Source organism: Rhineura floridana, chromosome 2 (assembly GCF_030035675.1).
Source record: "Rhineura floridana isolate rRhiFlo1 chromosome 2, rRhiFlo1.hap2, whole genome shotgun sequence".
NCBI classification, from domain to species: domain Eukaryota; kingdom Metazoa; phylum Chordata; class Lepidosauria; order Squamata; family Rhineuridae; genus Rhineura; species Rhineura floridana.
In genome coordinates this window covers 177,091,585-177,113,864 of record NC_084481.1, presented here as the reverse complement: position 1 = coordinate 177,113,864, position 22,280 = coordinate 177,091,585, and the positions used below count along the sequence as shown (strand labels likewise).

General features: G+C 41.8%; 1 protein-coding gene across 3 annotated transcripts in view; it reads right to left on the bottom strand.

The window, feature by feature from the left end:
* Positions 1 to 22,280, bottom strand: part of DPH6 (diphthamine biosynthesis 6) — a 374,050-nt gene that overhangs the window by 209,841 nt on the left and 141,929 nt on the right. For all 3 annotated transcript variants that reach the window (XM_061611524.1, XM_061611525.1, XM_061611526.1), the window contains exon 9: positions 6,301 to 6,445. In XM_061611524.1, coding sequence (XP_061467508.1) covers positions 6,301 to 6,445 — 145 coding nt within the window. The remainder of the gene's footprint in view (positions 1 to 6,300; positions 6,446 to 22,280) is intronic.

Here is a 22,280-nt window from a genome sequence, read left to right as displayed (position 1 = left end):
GAGGGTTTCAGGCAGCAGTCCTTCCCAGCCCTACCTGGGACCTTTTGCATGCAAAGCATGAGATCTGAAAATGGAAATGGACTGCCTTCAAGTTGATTCCGACTTATGGCGCCCCTATGAATAGGGTTTTCATGGTAAGCGGTATTCAGAGGTGGTTTACCATTGCCTTCCTCTGAGACTGAGAGGCAGTGACTGGCCCAAGATCACCCAGTGAGCTTCATGGCTGTGTGGGGATTCGAACCCTGGTCTCCCAGGCCATAGTCCAACACACTAACCACTATGCCACACTGGCTCTCACTATGAAGAGCTATGGCCCTTCTCCCAAGCAACCAAGCAATTCATTTATGGTCTTGGATCAACTGAGTCCTAGAAATGAATGGAAACCAATTTGGTTCCTTGCTGGTACCAAACTACCACCTCCAACTATAGCCCTGCCAGAGTGACACATCCCAGACAATCTGGAGGCTATCCTGACCCTCAGGAGCAGTTTTTCAGGGAGGCATAGAAGGCTGCAATGGGAAAGTGACAGTAGTAAAACTCCTGTGTGTGATCAAAACTCCCTTCAAGGATGTTAGGGTCTAACCCACAGGCTAATGACTTCTATGCCCACACATCACTACAAACCATGACTACATCACTACAAACCATGACGTATGAGGGCTCTGCAGGAGAAAGGTTGGTACAAATATTTAGGATTGTGACTTCAAATTATTAACGAGCAGCTCAATGTAGTGAAAAGTGAACTGCACAATTTGTACAGGGATAAAAACCAAAGAAATGATGAAATTTTAAAAGGAGTAGGCCTAGAAGTAGGCATTGTGAGAGCAGGGGCACAGGATATAAATTCAGAAGAGCAAAATTACCACAGGCCTAACCACAAGTGCCAAAGACACTTGAAGAGAGACACTGCTTACAAGTGCCTGTACACTAATGCTAGGAGCCTCCGAACCAAGATGGGAGAACTGGAGTGCTTGGTCTTAGAGAAGATCATTGATATAGTGAGCATAACCAAGACCTGGTGGAATGGAGAAAACCAGTGGGATACGGTTATCTCTGGATATAAACTATATCGGAAGGACAGGGAAGGACGTATTGGTGGCGGAGTTGCTCTATACGTGAAAGAAGGCATTGAATCCAGCAACCTCGAAACCCCAAAAGAGGCAGACTCCTCCACAGAATCGTTGCGGGTGGTGATACCGTGCCCCAGGAGGGACTTAATACTGGGAACGATCTATCGTCCCCCTGATCAAAATGCTCAGGGAGACCTTGAGATGAGATATGAAATTGAGGAAGCATCCAAACTAGGAAATGTGGTAGTAATGGGTGACTTCAACTACCCGGACATAGACTGGTTGCATATGTGTTCCAGTCTTGACAAAGAAGCAAAGTTTCTAGATATTCTAAATGACTATTCCCTAGATCAGTTGGTCATGGAACCGACCAGAGGGACGGCAACGCTGGACTTAATCCTCAGTGGGGACCGGGACCTGGTGCGAGATGTAAGTGTTGTTGAACCGATTAGGAGCAGTGACCACAGTGCTATTAAATTAAACATACATGTAACTGGCCAATTGCCAAGAAAATCCAACACGGTCACATTTGACTTCAAAAGAGGAAACTTCACAAAAATGAGGGGATTGGTCAAAAGAAAGCTGAAAAACAAAGTCCAGAGGGTCACATCACTCGAAAATGCTTGGAAGTTGTTTAAAAACACTATATTAGAAGCTCAACTGGAGTGCATACCGCAGATCAGAAAAGGTACCGCCAGGGCCAAGAAGATGCCAGCATGGTTAACGAGCAAAGTCAAGGAAGCTCTTAGAGGCAAAAAGTCTTCCTTCAGAAAATGGAAGTCTTGTCCAAATGAAGAAAATAAAAAAGAACACAAACTCTGGCAAAAGAAATGCAAGAAGACAATAAGGGATGCTAAAAAAGAATTTGAGGAGCACATTGCTAAGAACATAAAAACCAACAACAAAAAATTCTATAAATACATTCAAAGCAGGAGACCATCTAGGGAGACAATTGGACCCTTGGATGATAAGGGAGTCAAAGGTGTACTAAAGAACGATAAGGAGATTGCAGAGAAGCTAAATGAATTCTTTGCATCTGTCTTCACAGTGGAAGATATAGGGCAGATCCCTGAACCTGAACTAACATTTGCAGGAAGGGATTCTGAGGAACTAAGACAAATAGTGGTAACGAGAGAGGAAGTTCTAAGCTTAATGGACAATATAAAAACTGACAAATCACCGGGCCCGGATGGCATCCACCCGAGAGTTCTCAAAGAACTCAAAGGTGAAATTGCTGATCTGCTAACTAAAATATGTAACTTGTCCCTCGGGTCCTCCTCCGTGCCTGAGGACTGGAAAGTGGCAAATGTAACGCCAATCTTCAAAAAGGGATCCAGAGGGGATCCCGGAAATTACAGGCCAGTTAGCTTAACTTCTGTCCCTGGAAAACTGGTAGAAAGTATGATTAAAGCTAGATTAACTAAGCACATAGAAGAACAAGCCTTGCTGAAGCAGAGCCACCATGGCTTCTGCAAGGGAAAGTCCTGTCTCAGTAACCTATTAGAATTCTTTGAGAGTGTCAACAAGCATATAGATAGAGGTGATCCAGTGGACATAGTGTACTTAGACTTTCAAAAAGCGTTTGACAAGGTACCTCACCAAAGGCTTCTGAGGAAGCTTAGCAGTCATGGAATAAGAGGAGAGGTCCTCTTGTGGATAAGGAATTGGTTAAGAAGCAGAAAGCAGAGAGTAGGAATCAACGGACAGTTCTCCCAATGGAGGGCTGTAGAAAGTGGAGTCCCTCAAGGATCGGTATTGGGACCTGTACTTTTCAACTTGTTCATTAATGACCTAGAATTAGGAGTGAGCAGTGAAGTGGCCAAGTTTGCTGACGACACTAAATTGTTCAGGGTTGTTAAAACAAAAAGGGATTGCGAAGAGCTCCAAAAAGATCTCTCCAAACTGAGTGAATGGGCGGAAAAATGGCAAATGCAATTCAATATAAACAAGTGTAAAATTATGCATATTGGAGCAAAAAATCTTAATTTCACATATATGCTCATGGGGTCTGAACTGGCGGTGACCGACCAGGACAGAGACCTTGGGGTTGTGGTGGACAGCACGATGAAAATGTCGACCCAGTGTGCGGCAGCTGTGAAAAAGGCAAATTTCATGCTAGCAATAATTAGGAAAGGTATTGAAAATAAAACAGCCGATATCATAATGCCATTGTATAAATCTATGGTGCGGCCGCATTTGGAATACTGTGTACAGTTCTGGTCGCCTCATCTCAGAAAGGATATTATAGAGTTGGAAAAGGTTCAGAAGAGGGCAACCAGAATGATCAAGGGGATGGAGCGACTCCCTTACGAGGAAAGGTTGCAGCATTTGGGGCTTTTTAGTTTAGAGAAAAGGCAGGTCAGAGGAGACATGATAGAAGTGTATAAAATTATGCATGGCATTGAGAAAGTGGATAGAGAAAAGTTCTTCTCCCTCTCTCATAATACTAGAACTCGTGGACATTCAAAGAAGCTGAATGTTGGAAGATTCAGGACAGACAAAAGGAAGTACTTCTTTACTCAGCGCATAGTTAAACTATGGAATTTGCTCCCACAAGATGCAGTATCGGCCACCAGCTTGGACGGCTTTAAAAGAAGATTAGACAAATTCATGGAGGACAGGGCTATCAATGGCTACTAGCCATGATGGCTGTGCTCTGCCACCCTAGTCAGAGGCAGCATGCTTCTGAAAACCAGTTGCCGGAAGCCTCAGGAGGGGAGAGTGTTCTTGCACTCGGGTCCTGCTTGCGGGCTTCCCCCAGGCACCTGGTAGGCCACTGTGAGAACAGGATGCTGGATTAGATGGGCCACTGGCCTGATCCAGCAGGCTCTTCTTATGTTCTTATGTTCTTATGTACAAGATGGTGTATGAGATGCCAGACTATAAGAAGCATGTTCCATGGGTTCACGGGCTTGGCCTTGAAGCATGGTACAAAAAAAACCCACCTTGAACAAATTTGTTTTTTTCCCTAAGCATTACTGTATTGCTCTTCCATGCAGTACTTTATTGAAACAAATAGGACTTCCCAGAATAGAATGCTTTTTTTGTCAGATGGAGCGCTAATTCATGCAGATAAATGACCTGAAGGCCTACAGCTCAAATTTAAGGAGGCATGGGCACATCATTGGGGAGGAGATCAACATTGGGAAGCTATAATAGTTATTAACACTAATGGGAATTATATGTATAAATCTCCCATGCATAGAGGAGAGTCATTAGGGTCCAAGAGTGAAAGCCTTGAACTTCCTTCTAAGAAAAATGCTGACATCTCTAATAGAATTCTGAAGGTAGAATGAAGGAAAACAAGAAGTCAAAAGACCTCTACTGAAAATTGCAAGTAGGCAAAAACAACATTTTGTTGGTATTGTTAAAAATAAAGCCTTCACTTACCTGAAGATAAAATTATTTTATCCTACTATAGGTGTTAATTAGCATACCAATGTCAGGCTGTTATCATCCACATTGCATTGCAAGTGGTCACTGTAATTACTTTTGCATTTGAGCTTCAACATAATTATACAGTCTTAGATTTCATTACTTCTGACCTCACTGCTAACTTTTTTTCCCCTCTGCACCCACACGCCTGCAAACATAGGGTAGCATTCCAAGCTTTTGTGACGTGGACTTTAGTCTGAAAAAGCTTATGCCACAATATATTTGTTAGCCTTTATTTACTTTTATTTATTACATATATATATCTAGATATCTAGATAGATAGATAGATATTACATATATGAACGTAATTGTGATTAACCAAACAGAGGTTTTTATTATATTAACAAAACGTTTCAGCTTCCACCTTCATCAGCTGCCAACATATAAATGCTGTTACCAAGGTGGCAGTTATAGAGCTTTGAGGATGGAATGCTCAGAGGGGCTTCATTTGCAGAAGCTAAGTAGTGGTGGTACTGTCCTCCAGGTTCAGGCCATGTGGTGCCAATGTGTCCAGAGAGTAAATCCAAAAGTTCTCCCTTTGGGTCAATGCTGCTGGATCTGCTGGCATCTCTATCGCTGTAATGGAAAAGTCCAACAGGCTGTGACCCTCAATGTTAAAATGCTTTGCAACTGGTTGCTCCACTTTTTCTGCCAAAATTGCAGACTTGTGGTTCCTGAAGCACGTGTGTAGGTCAGTAGTGGTCTTTCCTACGTATTGGATATGACATCCTGGTCTTTTGCACTCAATGATGTAAACTATATTGCAGGACCACATTGGCACCACATGGCCTGAACCTGGAGGACAGTACCAGCACTACTTAGCTTCTGCAAATGAAGCCCCTCTGAGCATTCCATCTTCAAAGCTCTATAACTGCCACCTTGGTAACAGCATTTGTATGTTGGCAGCTGATGAAGGCGGAAGCTGAAACGTTTTGTTAATATAATAAAAACTTCTGTTTGGTTAATCACAATTACATTCATATATATTTTTAGGTGATTAACGGAATCCTTATAGGGATCCAGAGCAAGCTTGAGTGAAGTTCTGTTTGTTTGTCTGTTTATTAATATATAATATATATATTATAATGAACTTCTGTATGTGGTTTACAGACCATTAAAAATGCAAAAATCTATAAAATTTAAGTGAGACCCCAAAACCAACTGGGTTGTATCCAAAATACCATTAAGTACCATGTCCCATCAGTGCAAAGATTTCTGTTTGCACAATGGGACTTTCCACCTCTCCTCTCTTAGCCCCTAAATCTATTCTAGGGGTTCCCCAACCTTTGGTAGCAGATTTGGGGAAGACATGGGGCATGCACAGGGAGAAGAGAGGGGATGTCTAGTTGTGTAAGTGCAGATCCTTGTGCTGATGGGACGCATGAGTTGGATGCCATCCATTATGAATAAATCAATTTATTTATTGTAAATAAATCGACAGCTAAAACCAACACAAAAACAGCAACTAAAAGCAATTTAAATTTGAAAGAAAACCAGCAAGGAGAATAACTTAGTGCAAAGATCCAAAAGCACTGAAATAGATGCAGCATTATAATAAAAATTAAAAGGCCTAAGAGAATAAAATCATAGAATGGGCACCAGGCAAGCCTCTCTGGGGTGGACATTCTATCTGCAGGGTGCGTCCATTGAGAAAGCTACCACCCAGTTCACCTCACTGTTAAGTCTTTATGGAACCACAGGACTATTTTGTTGGTTTTGCTACCAGAGACTAGCATGGCTATCCCTTACAGAAACTGTGTCTATCCTTAATGACTGAGGTTAACAGAAAACTCACTGGACTTCAGAGAAGTAGGCCTGGAGGTGTGCCACGTGATATAAGCAGTTTCCTTTTGCTCATCTGATGTGGGCCATGTATTCTCTTCAAATTGCTTTTCTTCACAAGAACAGGTCACAGCCAGGACTTTGCCCAAAGATTGCACCTGATTGAAATAAATATTGCAACACAGATTACCTTAAGAGGTGAATCCCTTGGACAAGCAAATCATCTTGCGGTAAAAGCAATGTAGGGTGATTTATTTCATTTCAGATCAAGATGTGGAAGCAAGATGCTAATACTTATTACTGAGACTGAGTTTCTGTACATAGTTACTAACACTTAAGTTCCCTGGAGATCAATGAGACTTGCACACATAAAGCTGGACTGCAACCTAAGCAAACAGCAAAACATAATTATTTAATTTACTTAGTACAATTAGCAGAGAATCATTATATAGATAAAGCAATGCAAATCAATAGTACACATGGGAACATTCATTATGTTTGTGGTAATGGAGACAAGAAAGTACTTTAAAGGTAACCTTAAACATTAAAATTGCAAAATTTTACTTAAAATACTTAAGGTACAAAAGTATTTTGTGAGGTGACCCAAACAAGAACCTGCCTCTGTCTACTGCCCTCCTTCAGGTGTGAATCATACATTTTTCTCTCAATTTTCCCTCACTGGTAAGGAGGTCCTGCTAAGATGGTGGTGTATATTTTTATAACATAATGAGTCATCAAATATACAATATAATAATTTACAGCATGGGTGAGCCAAAGGTAGATTGTGGTCCATTGCGAAGTATCTGGTGGGTTATCTAGTGTCTGCCAGATGTTGCAAAGAATGCAGGTATTTCTGCAAAGAGTGCTGAATTAGATGGATCTTTGATCCAGCACAGCACATATTCTAAAAGAAGATTGCATAATTTAAGGGCCTGCACTTCCTTCAACGGCTTTGTATATTGAGAGATAAACTGCTATTCTTTTCCAATCATTGTTACTTGATCATTAAGGGCAAGAGCCTAAAAAATCAACTTCAAGTACTTCTTAACTTGATAGCATGCAGGATCCTAAGTGTTACGGTATCCCCATTCCGAGACAGAAAACTAGAGACAAAAAAAGAGAGCATTCAGGATGTGTTGCTCTCACTCTGAACTGGCTTTGTGGGGTTATCAGTTAGTTACATTCAACTACATTACTTTGTGGCATTGTATTGCCCATCACATGAGCAATGGGATCCTCAGATGACTGGAATGAAGAAGCTAGAAAGAAGCAGTTTAAACAAAGGAAGAAAGAAGTGCACACGGAGATGCTTATGCCGTGAACAGATATCCGACAATAGCAACAAGAGGTGTCAGTTTTTCTCAGGGGTTAGCTGCTCCTCATGCTACTATACACCCCAAACCTTTGTAAACAGTTGGCACAGGCACAGGCGTACATTTAAACCAGGAATTAAATAACTGCAATGCTCTTAGAAGGCTGGGCATTTAGAAAGGAGTTGAGGGACAGGAAGGAGAAGGAGATTTTGATTTGAGTGAGGAGTGAGCGAAGAAGATTCTGAAAGTCTCTGAAAGTTAGAGTTAGTTAAGAGTAGGAAGAAATCAGCCATTAAATGAAGTAACATTTGTTTTTTGTTTGTTTCAATACTAATTGTTAAGTTCTTTGATAAACATTATCTCTACCTCTTATTTACTTATTTATTACTTATTAAATGTATATCCTGCCCTTCCCCCCAAGGCAGCAAACAACACTCAATAAAACAGTATGACTTCTATATTAAGTACCAAAGACTGCGCCCCTGCTCACCAACCCCACCACCACCACTCCCCCACAGTAACCCTCTAGAGCTTCCCCTTCCACCCCATGCAACTACTAAGCTCCCTGTTCACCTTCCCAACCCCATTCCTAAAGCCACTTCTCTTCTATTCTGCAGCCCTGCTCTGCATTTGTTTTTCACCTTCACCCCTATGTCCATGCCTAGTTCCCCCTCCTTTTGTGTAACTTCCCCTTGCACACACTCCAATGGTAACCTCCTGCATCCTTCTCCTTCTACACGTTGCAACTACTAAGCACTCTTTTCACCTTCCACTAAATTATGAAGCCACCCTCCCTCCTATATTTCATACTTCCACTTGCATCCACACCCATTTCCATGCCACCGCCTCCCTCCTTTTTTGCAATCCCCTTTGCACCCCCATTTTCAACTTTGCTCCCTTTTCCCATCCACCTCCTTCTTCCTTTTCTCAACTCCTTGCACACAGACAACCCCCATTTCCATGCCTCCTCCCCTCTCTCCTATTTTGCAGCTACCTTTACACACACACACCTTGTGATGGTATATGTTAGCTGTAGCTTTAAGATGAACAGAATCTTTGTTTCCTTTTTCTTTCCTTTGACTGCTAAATTTGCATATAAAATTATTTTTTAAAAAAAGATGAATATGAAGAGTAAGCCTGTTCAGTTAGAGAAGATTAAGTTCTGTTGATGGGTGTTGTACATATATGGGAGTTTGCTTGTTAATAAAATACCTGTTTAAATTACTACATTGAATCTGGAACTTCATGATGAAGACAACACATGCCACCAGGAGTGAAATACATTGCGTGAAGGTGCTATGGAATATTTGAGGGCTCCACATCCTTTATCTCTCTCTCATGAGGTAGCTAAGGAATGGAAGACAGAGACTGTCATGCCACCCAGACCCTCAAGGTACCGGGTTCATGCATCAGACTCAGACCCCCACCCTTAGGGAAAGGAGACTGGAACCAAAAAGCTATTACTTCACCCTTGCCAAGGCTGTGTACGCTCACAACAACCCTGCAAGGTAGAAGGTAGGCTGCCACCACCCCTGTATACTGGTCCACTCAGAGCCAGGGGATCTCTAAGCCCAGAAGATATATAAAACCAAGGTTCTAAAAGGCAAGAGTCACAGTTACACTCCTTGCCAGGCACCTCTGGTTTAACACTTAAAATCCAAGCCTTCAACTTCTTAACCCTCTTTGGTAGTGAGTGACTGAGATGGGTCAAAGTACTGAATTCAGAACCACCCCTTCTCTCAAATGAACACACCAGGTTAAATAGAAGTAGCTTTATTAAGAAATATAAGTGCACATATCATATAGCAGCAAGTAATCCTTTAAGACCATTCACCCAACAGGGGTTTAGGTTCTTACAAGAGAATTCATACACACAACAAGAAAATAACAAACTAACTCACCTAACTACTTACTCACGAGGTAGTTGGTTGCGTGGCACCTCTCCTAAGAGAGATGGATGTTCAACATAGAGCAATGGAACCAGACATAGGTTGCCTTCCCATAAGCAACCCCTGGGACCATAAGGCAGAAAGGTTTGGAACTCTGGTGCCAGTCAGCATAGGCAGAGAACAGACAACAAAGGCTATGGGTCTCTAGCCCTATACTTAAGGGAAAAAGATCCTAACGGTCCAAGATTAATTGACCAATCAGGAATTGGCTGATGTAACTTTCTTCTCGATGTTTCTCACATTTTCGCGCCTTCAGGCCCCCTCCCAACTGTGTTTTTCCAACTGTACAGGCCAAGGATGACCTTGGGTACCAGGCACTTGCTAATCAGCAAAGATAAACAGGTGCAGCTTGTTAAGGCTTCTCTAACGTTCTTCAGCTGGGAAGTGAAACTCAACTTTGCAAATTGGCAAAGGCTTGTCTTTTCTAACTGTAACCGTCTCCCAGAATCCCTTACTGGAGCCAAAGTATTGTTATTAGATTTTTAATAACTCATGACCATTACAGGTTCATGACACGCCCCTTTTTGGGAAGATGATGTCAGAACACTGGATAGTTCTGCATCATCGCCACAGCAACCAGGGATAAAGGAACAATCAAAAAATTCCATTAATATATCAACATTGCACTATATACAGTATATATATATATATATATATATATATATATATATATATATATATAAAGGAAAAGTTAATACATTTTAAGCAAGTGAGCTACTTCTTGACTTATGCCTTCTAACTATGTTTAAAGTTACAAAATAACAACAACAACAACAACAAAATTAAGGGACCCCTAAATACCCGAGAAAATAAGACTTTATTAAAAAATAAAGAGATAAAAAAAAATTTAAAAAATGGGGTAATCCAAAAGCTGGTCCAGGTTCAAAAAAGGTCATAAGCCATAAAATCCTATAAAAGTCGATAAAATATGTTAAAAGCGTAAAAGAGTAAAACAAGGTCTAAAAACAGTCCAGAGGTCATCAGAGCCGGGAAATCAGTCAGTAAAATAGGCATGAATCAAATATCAGTCAACTGGAACAGATAAGCGAGATAGAGCATCAGCTACTACATTATCACACCCTTTTATGAATTGGATTGAAAAATCAAAATCTTGAAGGGCTAGACTCCAACGTAACAATTTTTGGTTGGAGTTTTTCATCCTGTTCAACCAACACAAAGGGGAATGGTCTGTCTGCAATTGAAAATGACGTCCCCATAGGTACGGGCGTAACTTGTCAAGAGCCCAAACCAAAGCAAGACACTCCTTTTCAATAGTAGCCAAATTGCGCTCTCTGGGAAGCAATTTCTTACTAATGTATGCAATAGGGTGCAATTCTCCAGCAGCACCTTCCTGGAGCAAGGCAGCTCCAAGCCCAAAATTAGAGGCATCCGTCTGAACTACAAAAGGGCTTGAAAAATCAGGAGCTTTCAAAACAGGATAGTTTACCAACATAGACTTTAAAGCATCAAAAGCACTTTGACATTTATCAGTCCAAATGACACGCATTGGCATAGTCTTTTTGCACAGTTCAGTTAGGGGGGTAGCAACACTACTAAAATGTGGGGCAAATTTTCTGTAATAGCCAGCTAACCCCAAAAAAGACTGAACCTGTTTCTTGGTCCTAGGGACAGGCCAATTTTGAATAGCTTCGATCTTAGCCTCCAGGGGTTTGACACAATCCTGCCCCACCCTGTGGCCAAGATACACAACTTCCCCCAACCCAAATTGACATTTCTGCGCTTTGATGGTTAGTCAAGCGGCCTGCAGTCTCTGTAAAACAATTCTCAAGTGATTCAAATGTGACTTCCAGTCAGGGCTAAAAATGGCTAAATCGTCCAGATACGCGCAAGAAAATTCGCCTAGGCCATTAATCACAGAATTAATAAGCCTCATGAACGTTGCTGGAGCATTTCGAAGTCCGAATGGGAGAACCTTGAACTGGAACAAGCCCATATGCGTGACAAAAGCAGATTTCACAGCAGCGTCCCCATCTAGAGGCACTTGCCAATATCCCTTGGTTAAATCCAGTGTAGTGATGTATTTTGCTGCTCCCAGCCTTTCTATTAAATGGTCCATTCTAGGCAAAGGATACGGATCCACTTGGGAAATCTGGTTCAGCTTCCTGTAATCCACACAGAAACGCACTTCATTAGCTTCCCGTTTAGCCACTAGCACAATAGGGGAGGACCAGGGACTGGTAGAGGGTTCAATAACTCCCATTTCCAACATAGCTTGGACTTCCCTCTCTACCACCTCTGCATTCCGCCCTGTAACTCGATACGGAGAAGCTTGCATAGGGGGATGATTCCCGGTGTTAATAGAATGAATAGCCAAACCAGTTCTTCCAGGCTTACTGGAAAACATAGGTTTAAAGTCCATCAGGATTTGGACTAATTGATTTCGTTGCTCCTAAGTCAAACCTTCGGGTAGGGTAATTTCAGTTATCCCCCCTGCTTGTTGACTCTCTGTAACCAAATCCAAAGAATCCTCTGCAAATTCACACACCTTGGCACAAGCCATAATTAAATGTCCATTAAGAGACTCAAATTTCTCAGCTTGTAATAAAACAGCCGAGTTGGCTTCCGTTTTGCTTTTACAACTTTGGAGGCTTCCCTTCTTTAATAGAGCTGTCTTAATTTCTTGAGAGCCAACAGGCAGCACTTTGCATTCCATTAGCCCCCCTCCTCTGGGTTGCAAAGGCGAACTTCTTTCCTGTGGCTCAGGCAAGCGCACGGCCCGTTCCTTCGAAGCCTTGGCTTCTCTCCCACTACATTTCAAGATGTCTAACAAAACTTGAGACTTAGCAAGAGCATCCCTCTCCGCCCTACGTTCAGTCTCTTTATGGTGCAGGAAAAGCAGGTCTGTTCCTATCAAAACGTCCCACAAACTATTGGTTGAATGAACTAGAACTCTACGGCGCCCAGTCCAATTCTTGTACGAAAGCACCAGCTCAGCTACACGAGCTTGCACTGTCCTGGGTCCATACGCCGTGACAGTCACTTGTAAGTCGGGGACATATTGCTCTGGCTTCACCAGGTGTTCAGCAACACTGGTGAGCTCAGCACCCGAATCCACCCGTCCCAGGACCTGAACACAATTAACATATATGGGTTCTGAAAACTGCGTTTGAACCCATTCCTTACATTCCGATGAAAGAAGTTCTGGATAGTTTCTCCCTGGCAGCAAACCATCCTTTTCTTCTCCCTCTTTGCCCCCGGGTATATTTTGTGCAACACTCACCGACAGGGCTTTGACTACCGGTCCACGAGGAGTCTCAGGACGGTCTTGTGAATTTGGGGCAGAAAATACAAAGTCCGATTCCGCTCCTTCATTCTCCTCTGCTGACGACCAAGAAGAAAGTTCAGGGGGTTCCGCTCCAGGGGACGCTAAGTCACTTACACGCACAACTGGAGCAACCCTTGGATTCTTCCTCCCAGCAGAATTGGGCTTAGGCAAGGTTTCAGAACAGGAATTAGCCTTATGGCCGATTTTCCCACATTTAAAGCAAGTTATTTCTACACGGGGCTTCTCTTGCAATGCAGCCTCTGTCCGGGCGGAAGGTACTTTGAAGTAGCCGGCAGGCCCTCCCTTCACTTCCCTCGGCGGTTGCCATGGTTTCTGCATACCTGAAGTCTCTTGCCCCGGCGGTTTCACAGGAACGTTCTCCGGTTTCCGAAACAAAGTAAACTTTTCTCCAGCTCTGTTTTTAAACATACGATCTGCTAGCACGCCTGCTTCAGCCAGCGAACGGGGCTGCTGGTCTCTAACCAGAGCCATCAGATCTCGAGGGAGACGTCTGTAAAACAGTTCTTTAGCAAACAGATCTAAAACCTCCCCTCGAGTTGCAGCTTCAGCCGTGTCTGCCCAGTGCTCCACATTCCTGCCCATCCGCGCAGAAAAAGCTGAGAAGCTTTCCCGAGGCTTCTTTTGATCTGCCTCTAAACGTCGAAAACAGTCCTCTGCTGTTAAAGCAAAGTGGGACCTGGCCAGAGCATAAAAGTAATCAAAATTATCTGCATACTCCACTGGCAAAGAGTTCAACAGTTCTCTCAACTCGCCTTCAGCGTTAATGCGTAAAGCACTCATCCAGTACTTTTTAAGCACACCTTGGTCTCTACAAGAGTGAGCAAAAACTTGAAAAAAGGTAAAGATGTCATCTGTCTCACGAAAGGTCGGAAAAGATTTTTTATGGAGGTCTGGTCTTCCTCCTCGTGGTTGTTGCAACTCACGAGCAAAACTTTCCCTACTCCGGCGATCCTCCTTCATAGCCTTGAACTGTAGAGACAACAACTTCATTTGCTTAGCTAGGTAGCGCTGCATACTCCTAGGCAGCTCTTCCCGATCAGAATCTTCTTCCTCCTCACTTTCCTCAGTTTGCTTAAACACGATCTCCTTGTCATCCGCAGTAGGCTGAGGTATAAACGACAGAGCAGCAGCGCCTTCCTCCAGCTGAACAAGCTGACTAGGCAACGCATTGTCTGCCAGGTGCACATCCTCGGCTCCGTTCTTTTGAGATCTGGTTTTTATCTTTTGCAACATTCTGCACTGACCTTACTACCCAAAGTAACAAACGGTTGTGTCAGAAGTCTCTTTCAAATTTACAACTTGCTGCAATGCACTTATCTCACACAGCGTGTTCACTTAAGAGCAGGAATGGCTTCGATCCTCACCGCTGCCAGCCATGTCATGCCCCCCAGACCCTCAAGGTACCGGGTTCATGCATCAGACTCAGACCCCCACCCTTAGGGAAAGGAGACTGGAACCAAAAAGCTATTACTTCACCCTTGCCAAGGCTGTGTACGCTCACAACAACCCTGCAAGGTAGAAGGTAGGCTGCCACCACCCCTGTATACTGGTCCACTCAGAGCCAGGGGATCTCTGAGCCCAGAAGATATATAAAACCAAGGTTCTAAAAGGCAAGAGTCACAGTTACACTCCTTGCCAGGCACCTCTGGTTTAACACTTAAAATCCAAGCCTTCAACTTCTTAACCCTCTTTGGTAGTGAGTGACTGAGATGGGTCAAAGTACTGAATTCAGAACCACCCCTTCTCTCAAATGAACACACCAGGTTAAATAGAAGTAGCTTTATTAAGAAATGTAAGTGCACATATCATATAGCAGCAAGTAATCCTTTAAGACCATTCACCCAACAGGGGTTTAGGTTCTTACAAGAGAATTCATACACACAACAAGAAAATAACAAACTAACTCACCTAACTACTTACTCACGAGGTAGTTGGTTGCGTGGCACCTCTCCTAAGAGAGATGGATGTTCAACATAGAGCAATGGAACCAGACATAGGTTGCCTTCCCATAAGCAACCCCTGGGACCATAAGGCAGAAAGGTTTGGAACTCTGGTGCCAGTCAGCATAGGCAGAGAACAGAGAACAAAGGCTATGGGTCTCTAGCCCTATACTTAAGGGAAAAGGATCCTAACGGTCCAAGATTAATTGACCAATCAGGAATTGGCTGATGTAACTTTTTTCTCGATGTTTCTCACATTTTCGCGCCTTCAGGCCCCCTCCCAACTGTGTTTTTCCAACTGTACAGGCCAAGGATGACCTTGGGTACCAGGCACTTGCTAATCAGCAAAGATAAACAGGTGCAGCTTGTTAAGGCTTCTCTAACGTTCTTCAGCTGGGAAGTGAAACTCAACTTTGCAAATTGGCAAAGGCTTGTCTTTTCTAACTGTAACCGTCTCCCAGAATCCCTTACTGGAGCCAAAGTATTGTTATTAGATTTTTAATAACTCATGACCATTACAGGTTCATGACAGAGACGTTTGAGTACAGCAAGAAAGGAGGGATACTGTAAGGGGGGGAAGTGGCTGTTTAAAACAATGGCAGAGGCTTAAGGAAAACAGGTATTTAGAGACACTGAGAGAAAAACAGTGATTTTAAACAATGGCAGAGGTTTGTGTGAAGCTGGGATTGAGAGACACTGAGGCTGTGAGCACACTAGTCGTCTACAGCAAAGTGTTTCCATTGGCCACACCTGGAGGGGCAACAGGTTGATCTGCTGATCAGTTGTGAAATCTGTTTCAAGCTGATTTTAAAAAAAAAACTCAATACCACCCGTTTCTACAATAAAAAGGAGCAGGGTTTGACTATTTACATTAAAGAGAGGTGGAGATGCACTGGAACCAACAGAATATAAGTGTCCCTAGCCTGAGGAAAATTGTGGCTTTAAACATCATTTCCTCCTATTCTGCAGCCTCTTTGAGTCGAGTGAGCAGAGGTTTGAGTACAGTAAGAAGGGAGTTGGGAAAGGCTCTCTTACGTTAGATTCTGTGTTGTACCCACCCCTACTATTTCTCTTTGTTAAAACTTTTTTTTAAAACCCTCAGTGCTTATCCCTTTCCAATCTATTCAGACATCTCCCATTGTTTTAAAAAATCACTTTTTCCCTGTCAATATCCTTCCCTTCTCACTCCCATGCCATGGCCACTGCTGTTATGCAACCTGCCTTCCCTTTTGCTCCCTACCCCACCCTAACTTCATACAAATCCTCCAATGAGGCCTGTGTGATGACACTCTTAACAGTTTTATTACACGTAAGAAAACTACCAAGCCCTCTGAGTGGGTTGCTAGTTTTGGGCACCCAATGCTGTTTTGTATTTGTTTCACAAATGTTCAGTAACCACGGTACGCATGTTCCCCGGTGAACAGATTTTGACACAGAAGGGTTTTGAAAATGCACATAAAGTGCACGTAAAGTAGCATTTTATGTCTGAATTGCTTTAAAAAGTATCACTGTTTTGACAGATTAACTAAGATTGGGAACTAGGCTGCAAGATAATGACTTCCTTAAGGACACACACTGGAACTTGGGTTGCCAAGTCTTCCATAGGGTAGTCCAAGTCTCTAGCCACTGAGTCACACTAGCCTTTGGAACTAAAAAATTAACTCTAATTTACATTCTGTATCAGATTGCTAGCAGGGCTGTATAATTTTTAAAATGTCAAGACAAAAACCTAAATAAGAGGGAGTGGCTTTTGGCCCTGTGATCTGCAGTATTTGGGACAAGCTGCCATGCAACCTTTATAAAAACTAAAGTCTAAATTACTCCAGCAACACAGGAAATCAGTCAGTGTCACTGGTGCCACCAGTGGAAATCTCTTGAACAGTGTTAGGCCTTGGACTCTTCACCAACTTTGATATGTCTGTGCCAACACAGGTAGAGCTGATAGATCCTCTATACTCATTGTTTGACTAGATTGATTTGAGATTTCAGTCTATTTTATATTTTGTGGTATTATTTATTGATACTGTTGTAGTTTTTTATTATGATTATGTTCTGAATTGTTTTTAATCATATTATTTTGTTCTTGCTATGGAAGCAGCTTTGAGGTCACCTGGTGATGAAAAGAGTCATACAAATATACTAAATAGATTAATAATAATAATAAATTGTTTTCCTTCTAAGAAATAGGCCATTTTTTCCTTTTCCCTAAGAGACTTGCACACAAGCAGGTCATATGCAGAATTCCCATTAAGAGTCTGCTCCCCCCCCGAAACATTTGCATCCACATAGCACCAATATATCTTTCTGCAATAGTTAGCTAATGATTTCTGATTTAAATTTGTATATTATTTTAATGTATGTGTATGTATGTATATGGCTGTTGTAAACCACTGGTTTTTTTATGAATAGTTGTATATAAATATTTTAAAGCAAACAAAAAATGAAATAAATTATTATGTTCTCTCTTCAGGCCTGTAGCATTCTACAAAATGTTCATATTCTTCTGAGAAGTATTTTCTCATGAAGATTTAGTTCGCCTACTCAGAGGAGATCCACTGAAGGTAATAGACGTGACTAGCTTAGGTTCATTAATGTCAATAGGTCTACTCTGAGTAGGACTTAGCTGAATACATCCCCATTACATTAATTGTTTTCCGCTGGTCTAGGAATACAGTGATATCTTGCCACAGCCCTCTTAATTTCCATTCCCTTTCAGGCAAAACAGAAAAGAACAATAAATTATACATTATATGCATCCTCACCCCAAGTTAAAATATAGCATATGTAAACTATGTTGTTTCAGGTATGTTCAGGACTGAGCCTCTGTAAACTTCCTGGAATGCAGAACCTAGTTTGCTACATTCCTGAAGTTTCATGTATACCTTAAAAAGAACAACCATAATTAGCAGCCTCAGTGTCTAACTTGTCAGAGATCTTCATTTCCTCTGATAATCTCTTTCCTTCTTGTTTTGTGCCTTAATCAGCTCTCCTGTTAAAACAACATTTTGAGGATGACCATAAGCAGCTTCTTGCACTGTGAACAGACATATGAGATAGATATTACTAGGGTGCGGAATAGACTTGCCATATCAAACAGTGAACAGCTAAAAAATGTCTCTCTTGTTCATGAAAGGAGAGAAAGAAACTGGAACGGGGTAGGGTTTAGGATGGAATGAAGCTAAATTCATTTCTTAAAGGAGAAAAAGGGGGATTCATCTAAAGAAGCGGATATAATAAGTCACATCTTTCCAAGTAAAGGGATAATTTCAGTAACAGTGTGGGAAAAGCGTATTTTCAACTGGCACACATATGCCATCTACAAAAGCTTTACCAGTAATGGATCCCCTATGCAGATGGCAATGTGGTCAAATGAAAAAATACAGTAATATTTCAAGAATGTTAACTAGGCTAAGAACTATATCCCACACCACCGGGGATTCCATACCAATAGCTTAGGAACCCAAGCAGAAGGCAGCTTATAGCTCAAGGTAATGTTTTTAAACTACCTTGTACAAATAGATGCAAATCCCCCTTTCTTTTCTTTTAAAAAGCTTTTTACAAAGTAGTATTTCAAAGTTTTTTTAAGTACTTTGATCCAATGGAGATTAGCAGAAGATTTCATGCTCTGAGAAGCTGGACAGACTTGTTTTAAAGAGAGATAAAACAATTCTTACATGCAGAATTCTGTTTAGTCGATAAGACTTGATATTGTTTGCCAGGCACATTTTCTTATATTACTAGCATATCAGAAAAAATCAAATTTAGTTGAAAGATCTGCTTTATCTCTTACATAGAAATAAATGTTTTAATTAATAACACTGTTAATGTATCACATCTCCATCTTGGGTTATGCATTGCAGATCAGAGAACTTGGCTCCAAGAGAAGACACAGAAAAACACGCTCCCTCTCCATACCTCCAGAGGAAATGCCCACCTACTTATTTTCTGCTATAACCCCAAGAAAGGAAGGGAAATCAAAATTATCCTCTTTCTGGCCCTAATTTTGCGTTGTGCTTCTTTATGCTTTGCCATGAAACTTGCAGATTTCAAGTCAGCATCTGTGACGTTCCTGTGTCTCTGGGATTACCACCTCCTGATCCCCAAACACCTGGATCAGGAAATCCTCAGGAAGTCTGCTTTAGCCTGGGTCAGATATGCCCTCTAAACCACAAGCTTCAGCCCCACCACCTTTTCCCCAAAAGGTGACTACTGGTGTCATCTGTCTGTATAACTGGTATAGCTATAGATGCAGAATACAACCTAAGTATGGTAGCACTCTTTACCAAGCTGACACGTGGGATTTTGAATCAAACAAATAAAACTTTATTATATACAAGATGTTAAATGTGATAATAAATAAGTTGTTATTGTCCCTATCCTACCTACCTATCGTACCCCCCTAATTGCAATAAAAACTCTCCCCCCAAACCACAGCCCTTCTAACTAGATGTTCTCTTCTTGATCCCTAATCCTACATAACTCTGTCAAACCCCAATGGTTTTTCTCTTCAAAACTCCCCTCAGAATTCTCTCACCCACTCCCTCCCACCTGTCAGTAATACTTCATCTGCACCTACTAATATTCTATTAACACTTTCTTACCTGAACACAATTTCAAAACAGTTTTAAACATATAAATAATTCTGATTTCATTACAGCATCTTTCAATATATCCGAACTGAGAGAATCAAATGAGATAAGAATTCAATGTCAGCCTTGGACAAAAGCAGGCTGAAAGTCAGGAAAGGGCAGGGGTGTTTGTGCCATTGTTTTGTCAGTCTCTAAAAAGTATCCTCTCTTACAGTAATTTTGGGGAAAGTGCTTTGAGAAGGGCATACATGTTCACCCATTCAAAATTAGGATATGAAGCATTACTTTCACTCTGATTGGTTGCACATTACGATATCATCATATTCATTATGCAATCCCTGACTGACTGATCACTTGAGGAAGTGATCAGCTACGGAGAACTGGCACCATAGCTGCAGCAGTAGCTGAAGCAAAGGAAATAACTGCTGCAAACATCTGTGGAAAACCAAAAAATACACTTAAAGGTTTTGCTGGTTTTCTGGGGTCTCGATTCAACCTGCTTCACTGGGTAATATTTTTGGCACTGCATGAGGAGGATGTTTATATAAAAAATTTAAAAAGATAAGTAGTGCTTAGATTTTACATCAGTTCAGCTCCTGAACAGTTTGCAGCAATAATGTCTTTGTATATTATGTATCTTTAAATATATTGGAACAGGAATGTGATGATAGGGTGCAGCAGATTTTGAGTTAGATGCCAGTGTGAAAATAGTGTAGTCTCCTCCAGTTCTTGTCCTCTTTGATGCTTTGAGCCTAATGATCAGCCATAAATTATTGACAGGGGCATTATGAAATAGTTGTCCTTGCAGCAGGATTTTTCTCTCACCGACTCAGTCACCCTCATCCAAATTTTGCTTGACTGGGCTAATTATTAGATTTCCATACTGTTCTAGCACATGACTATCGTAAATATTTCCAACAAAATTACATGGATTTTTTTCTTTCAATTGACTTTGAAAATTAAAATGCTACAACAAGAATTCTATAGTTCTACAGTCCTTGAGCAATAACAGCTTTTTCCCCAAACAAGCAAAGGGGAATCCACCTGTAATCAAGGCCTACAGAAATAACAATACAAGGTGTGAAAAGCAGCAATGATCTATACTTACACAAATTATGGTTTGAAGGCTTCCTAAATGCAGTTTATACCAAATTTGGAAAGCAATTTTGATGTGATATTTCCAACTTAACATTTTTTTAAAGAACTTTCATTCAACAAAGACATTTTATATGTTAAATGTGTCATTTTCACATAATTGTTCCACCACCAGATGGTAAAGCAGCAAGAAGGGCTGCATGGTACTAAAAGTGACCAGGTTTGTGGGAATCATTTTTACTGGAACAAGTACTGGCCGAAATCTATAGGACCCCCTTCCTCTGGAGATCCAACAAACTCCAGTTCTGCTTAACTTCTAGATGTGGTATAGTGGCCACATTTGGAATTTTGAGAAAATGCTATGGGCAGCAGTCATAAAATGGCTGATGTTGGCTGTGTGGCACCGCACAAAATGGTTGCCACATCTAAAAGAGCACAAAAAGACAGAACTCAAAATGGAGCAGACATGCAGTGCTGGCTCACACAGAAGCTCTTTACACCTCTCCTCTGTTCAGAACTGGAGGACGGATGTCCAATCCTGGCATACAATGAAATGTAGGCATGTTGAAGTGTGTGTTCAACGTAGAGGCGGCCAAAACAGTGCAAATGGGATCTCAGCAGAAAGACAAAACAATCTCTCATACACTCTGGATTTTTGATGGGATACTTACTGAAACCTTTCACAAGCGCCATATGAGATACTGGTGGGCACCCTGGCACCCACAGGCACCAGGTTCGCATCTCTTGTGCAACAAGACATCACTTTATACTGACAGAACAACTAGGGTTAAACATCAAAAGGGAATATGTTATATTACACACACATAACTTTACTACTGGGAGGGCTCCTATTGGAATGAAGGGTGGGATATAAGTTTAATAAATAAATAAATAAATAATTCTCCCATTGAAATTGATGGAAGTTAAAAGTGTCACAACTGAGAAGGCCCTATTACAGCTCACTACCCACCTCACGTCTTACTGTGGATTCCCATACAGGTGGCTGTAAAGGAAATCTTAGTAACCAGGCAAATTTGTGTGGTAGAAAGCAGGGTGAAATAATACATGTAAATAAGCTTGCAAATCATTGTTTTAAATATAAGTGGTGAAGGACAACTGTAGACATTAAAAAAACTATAATCTCTAGGCTTTTAGAGTGACTCCGGGCTCCTAGCTTAGAAAATTCATCAAAACAAGGGTTGCAGAATCATCAAAACAAGCATTACAGAAAAGAGATTGCTTGAACATTAAGAAAAGCTTAACAGTAAGAACAATGAAACTAGTACTAGGGGTGATGGACTTGCCCTTGCTGGAAGTTTTCAAACTCTGGACAGCCATCTGTTGGTGCTCCAGCTCTGGATATCCTGCACTGAGAGGAATTTGTAGTAGAAAGACCAGGGGTAGGGAACTTTTTCAGCCCAATGGAGACATTCCCTTCTGGGCAACATTCAAGGGGCCACATGGCAGTGGTAGGTGGGGCCAGGGCCAGCTCCAGGCATGCCGGGACCCTTGGGCACCAGCCTGCCCCTCCGCTCCGCTCCCCGCCATCCCTCCACTTCACCTACCTTTCTCTGCTGTTTTTTGCGGCTGCACACACTGCATGCGCAGGGTTGCCATCCATCAAGATGGCGGCCAAGGTTTCCATAAGGGGCTGAATCCTCTGCCACCATCTTGGTTGATGGCACGCACGTGTGCGCATTGCTGCCATCAACCAAGATGGCGGCAGAGGCTTCAGCCCTTTATGGAAACCTCAGCCGCCATCTTGATTGATGGCAACCCTGCGCACACTGCAAAAACAGC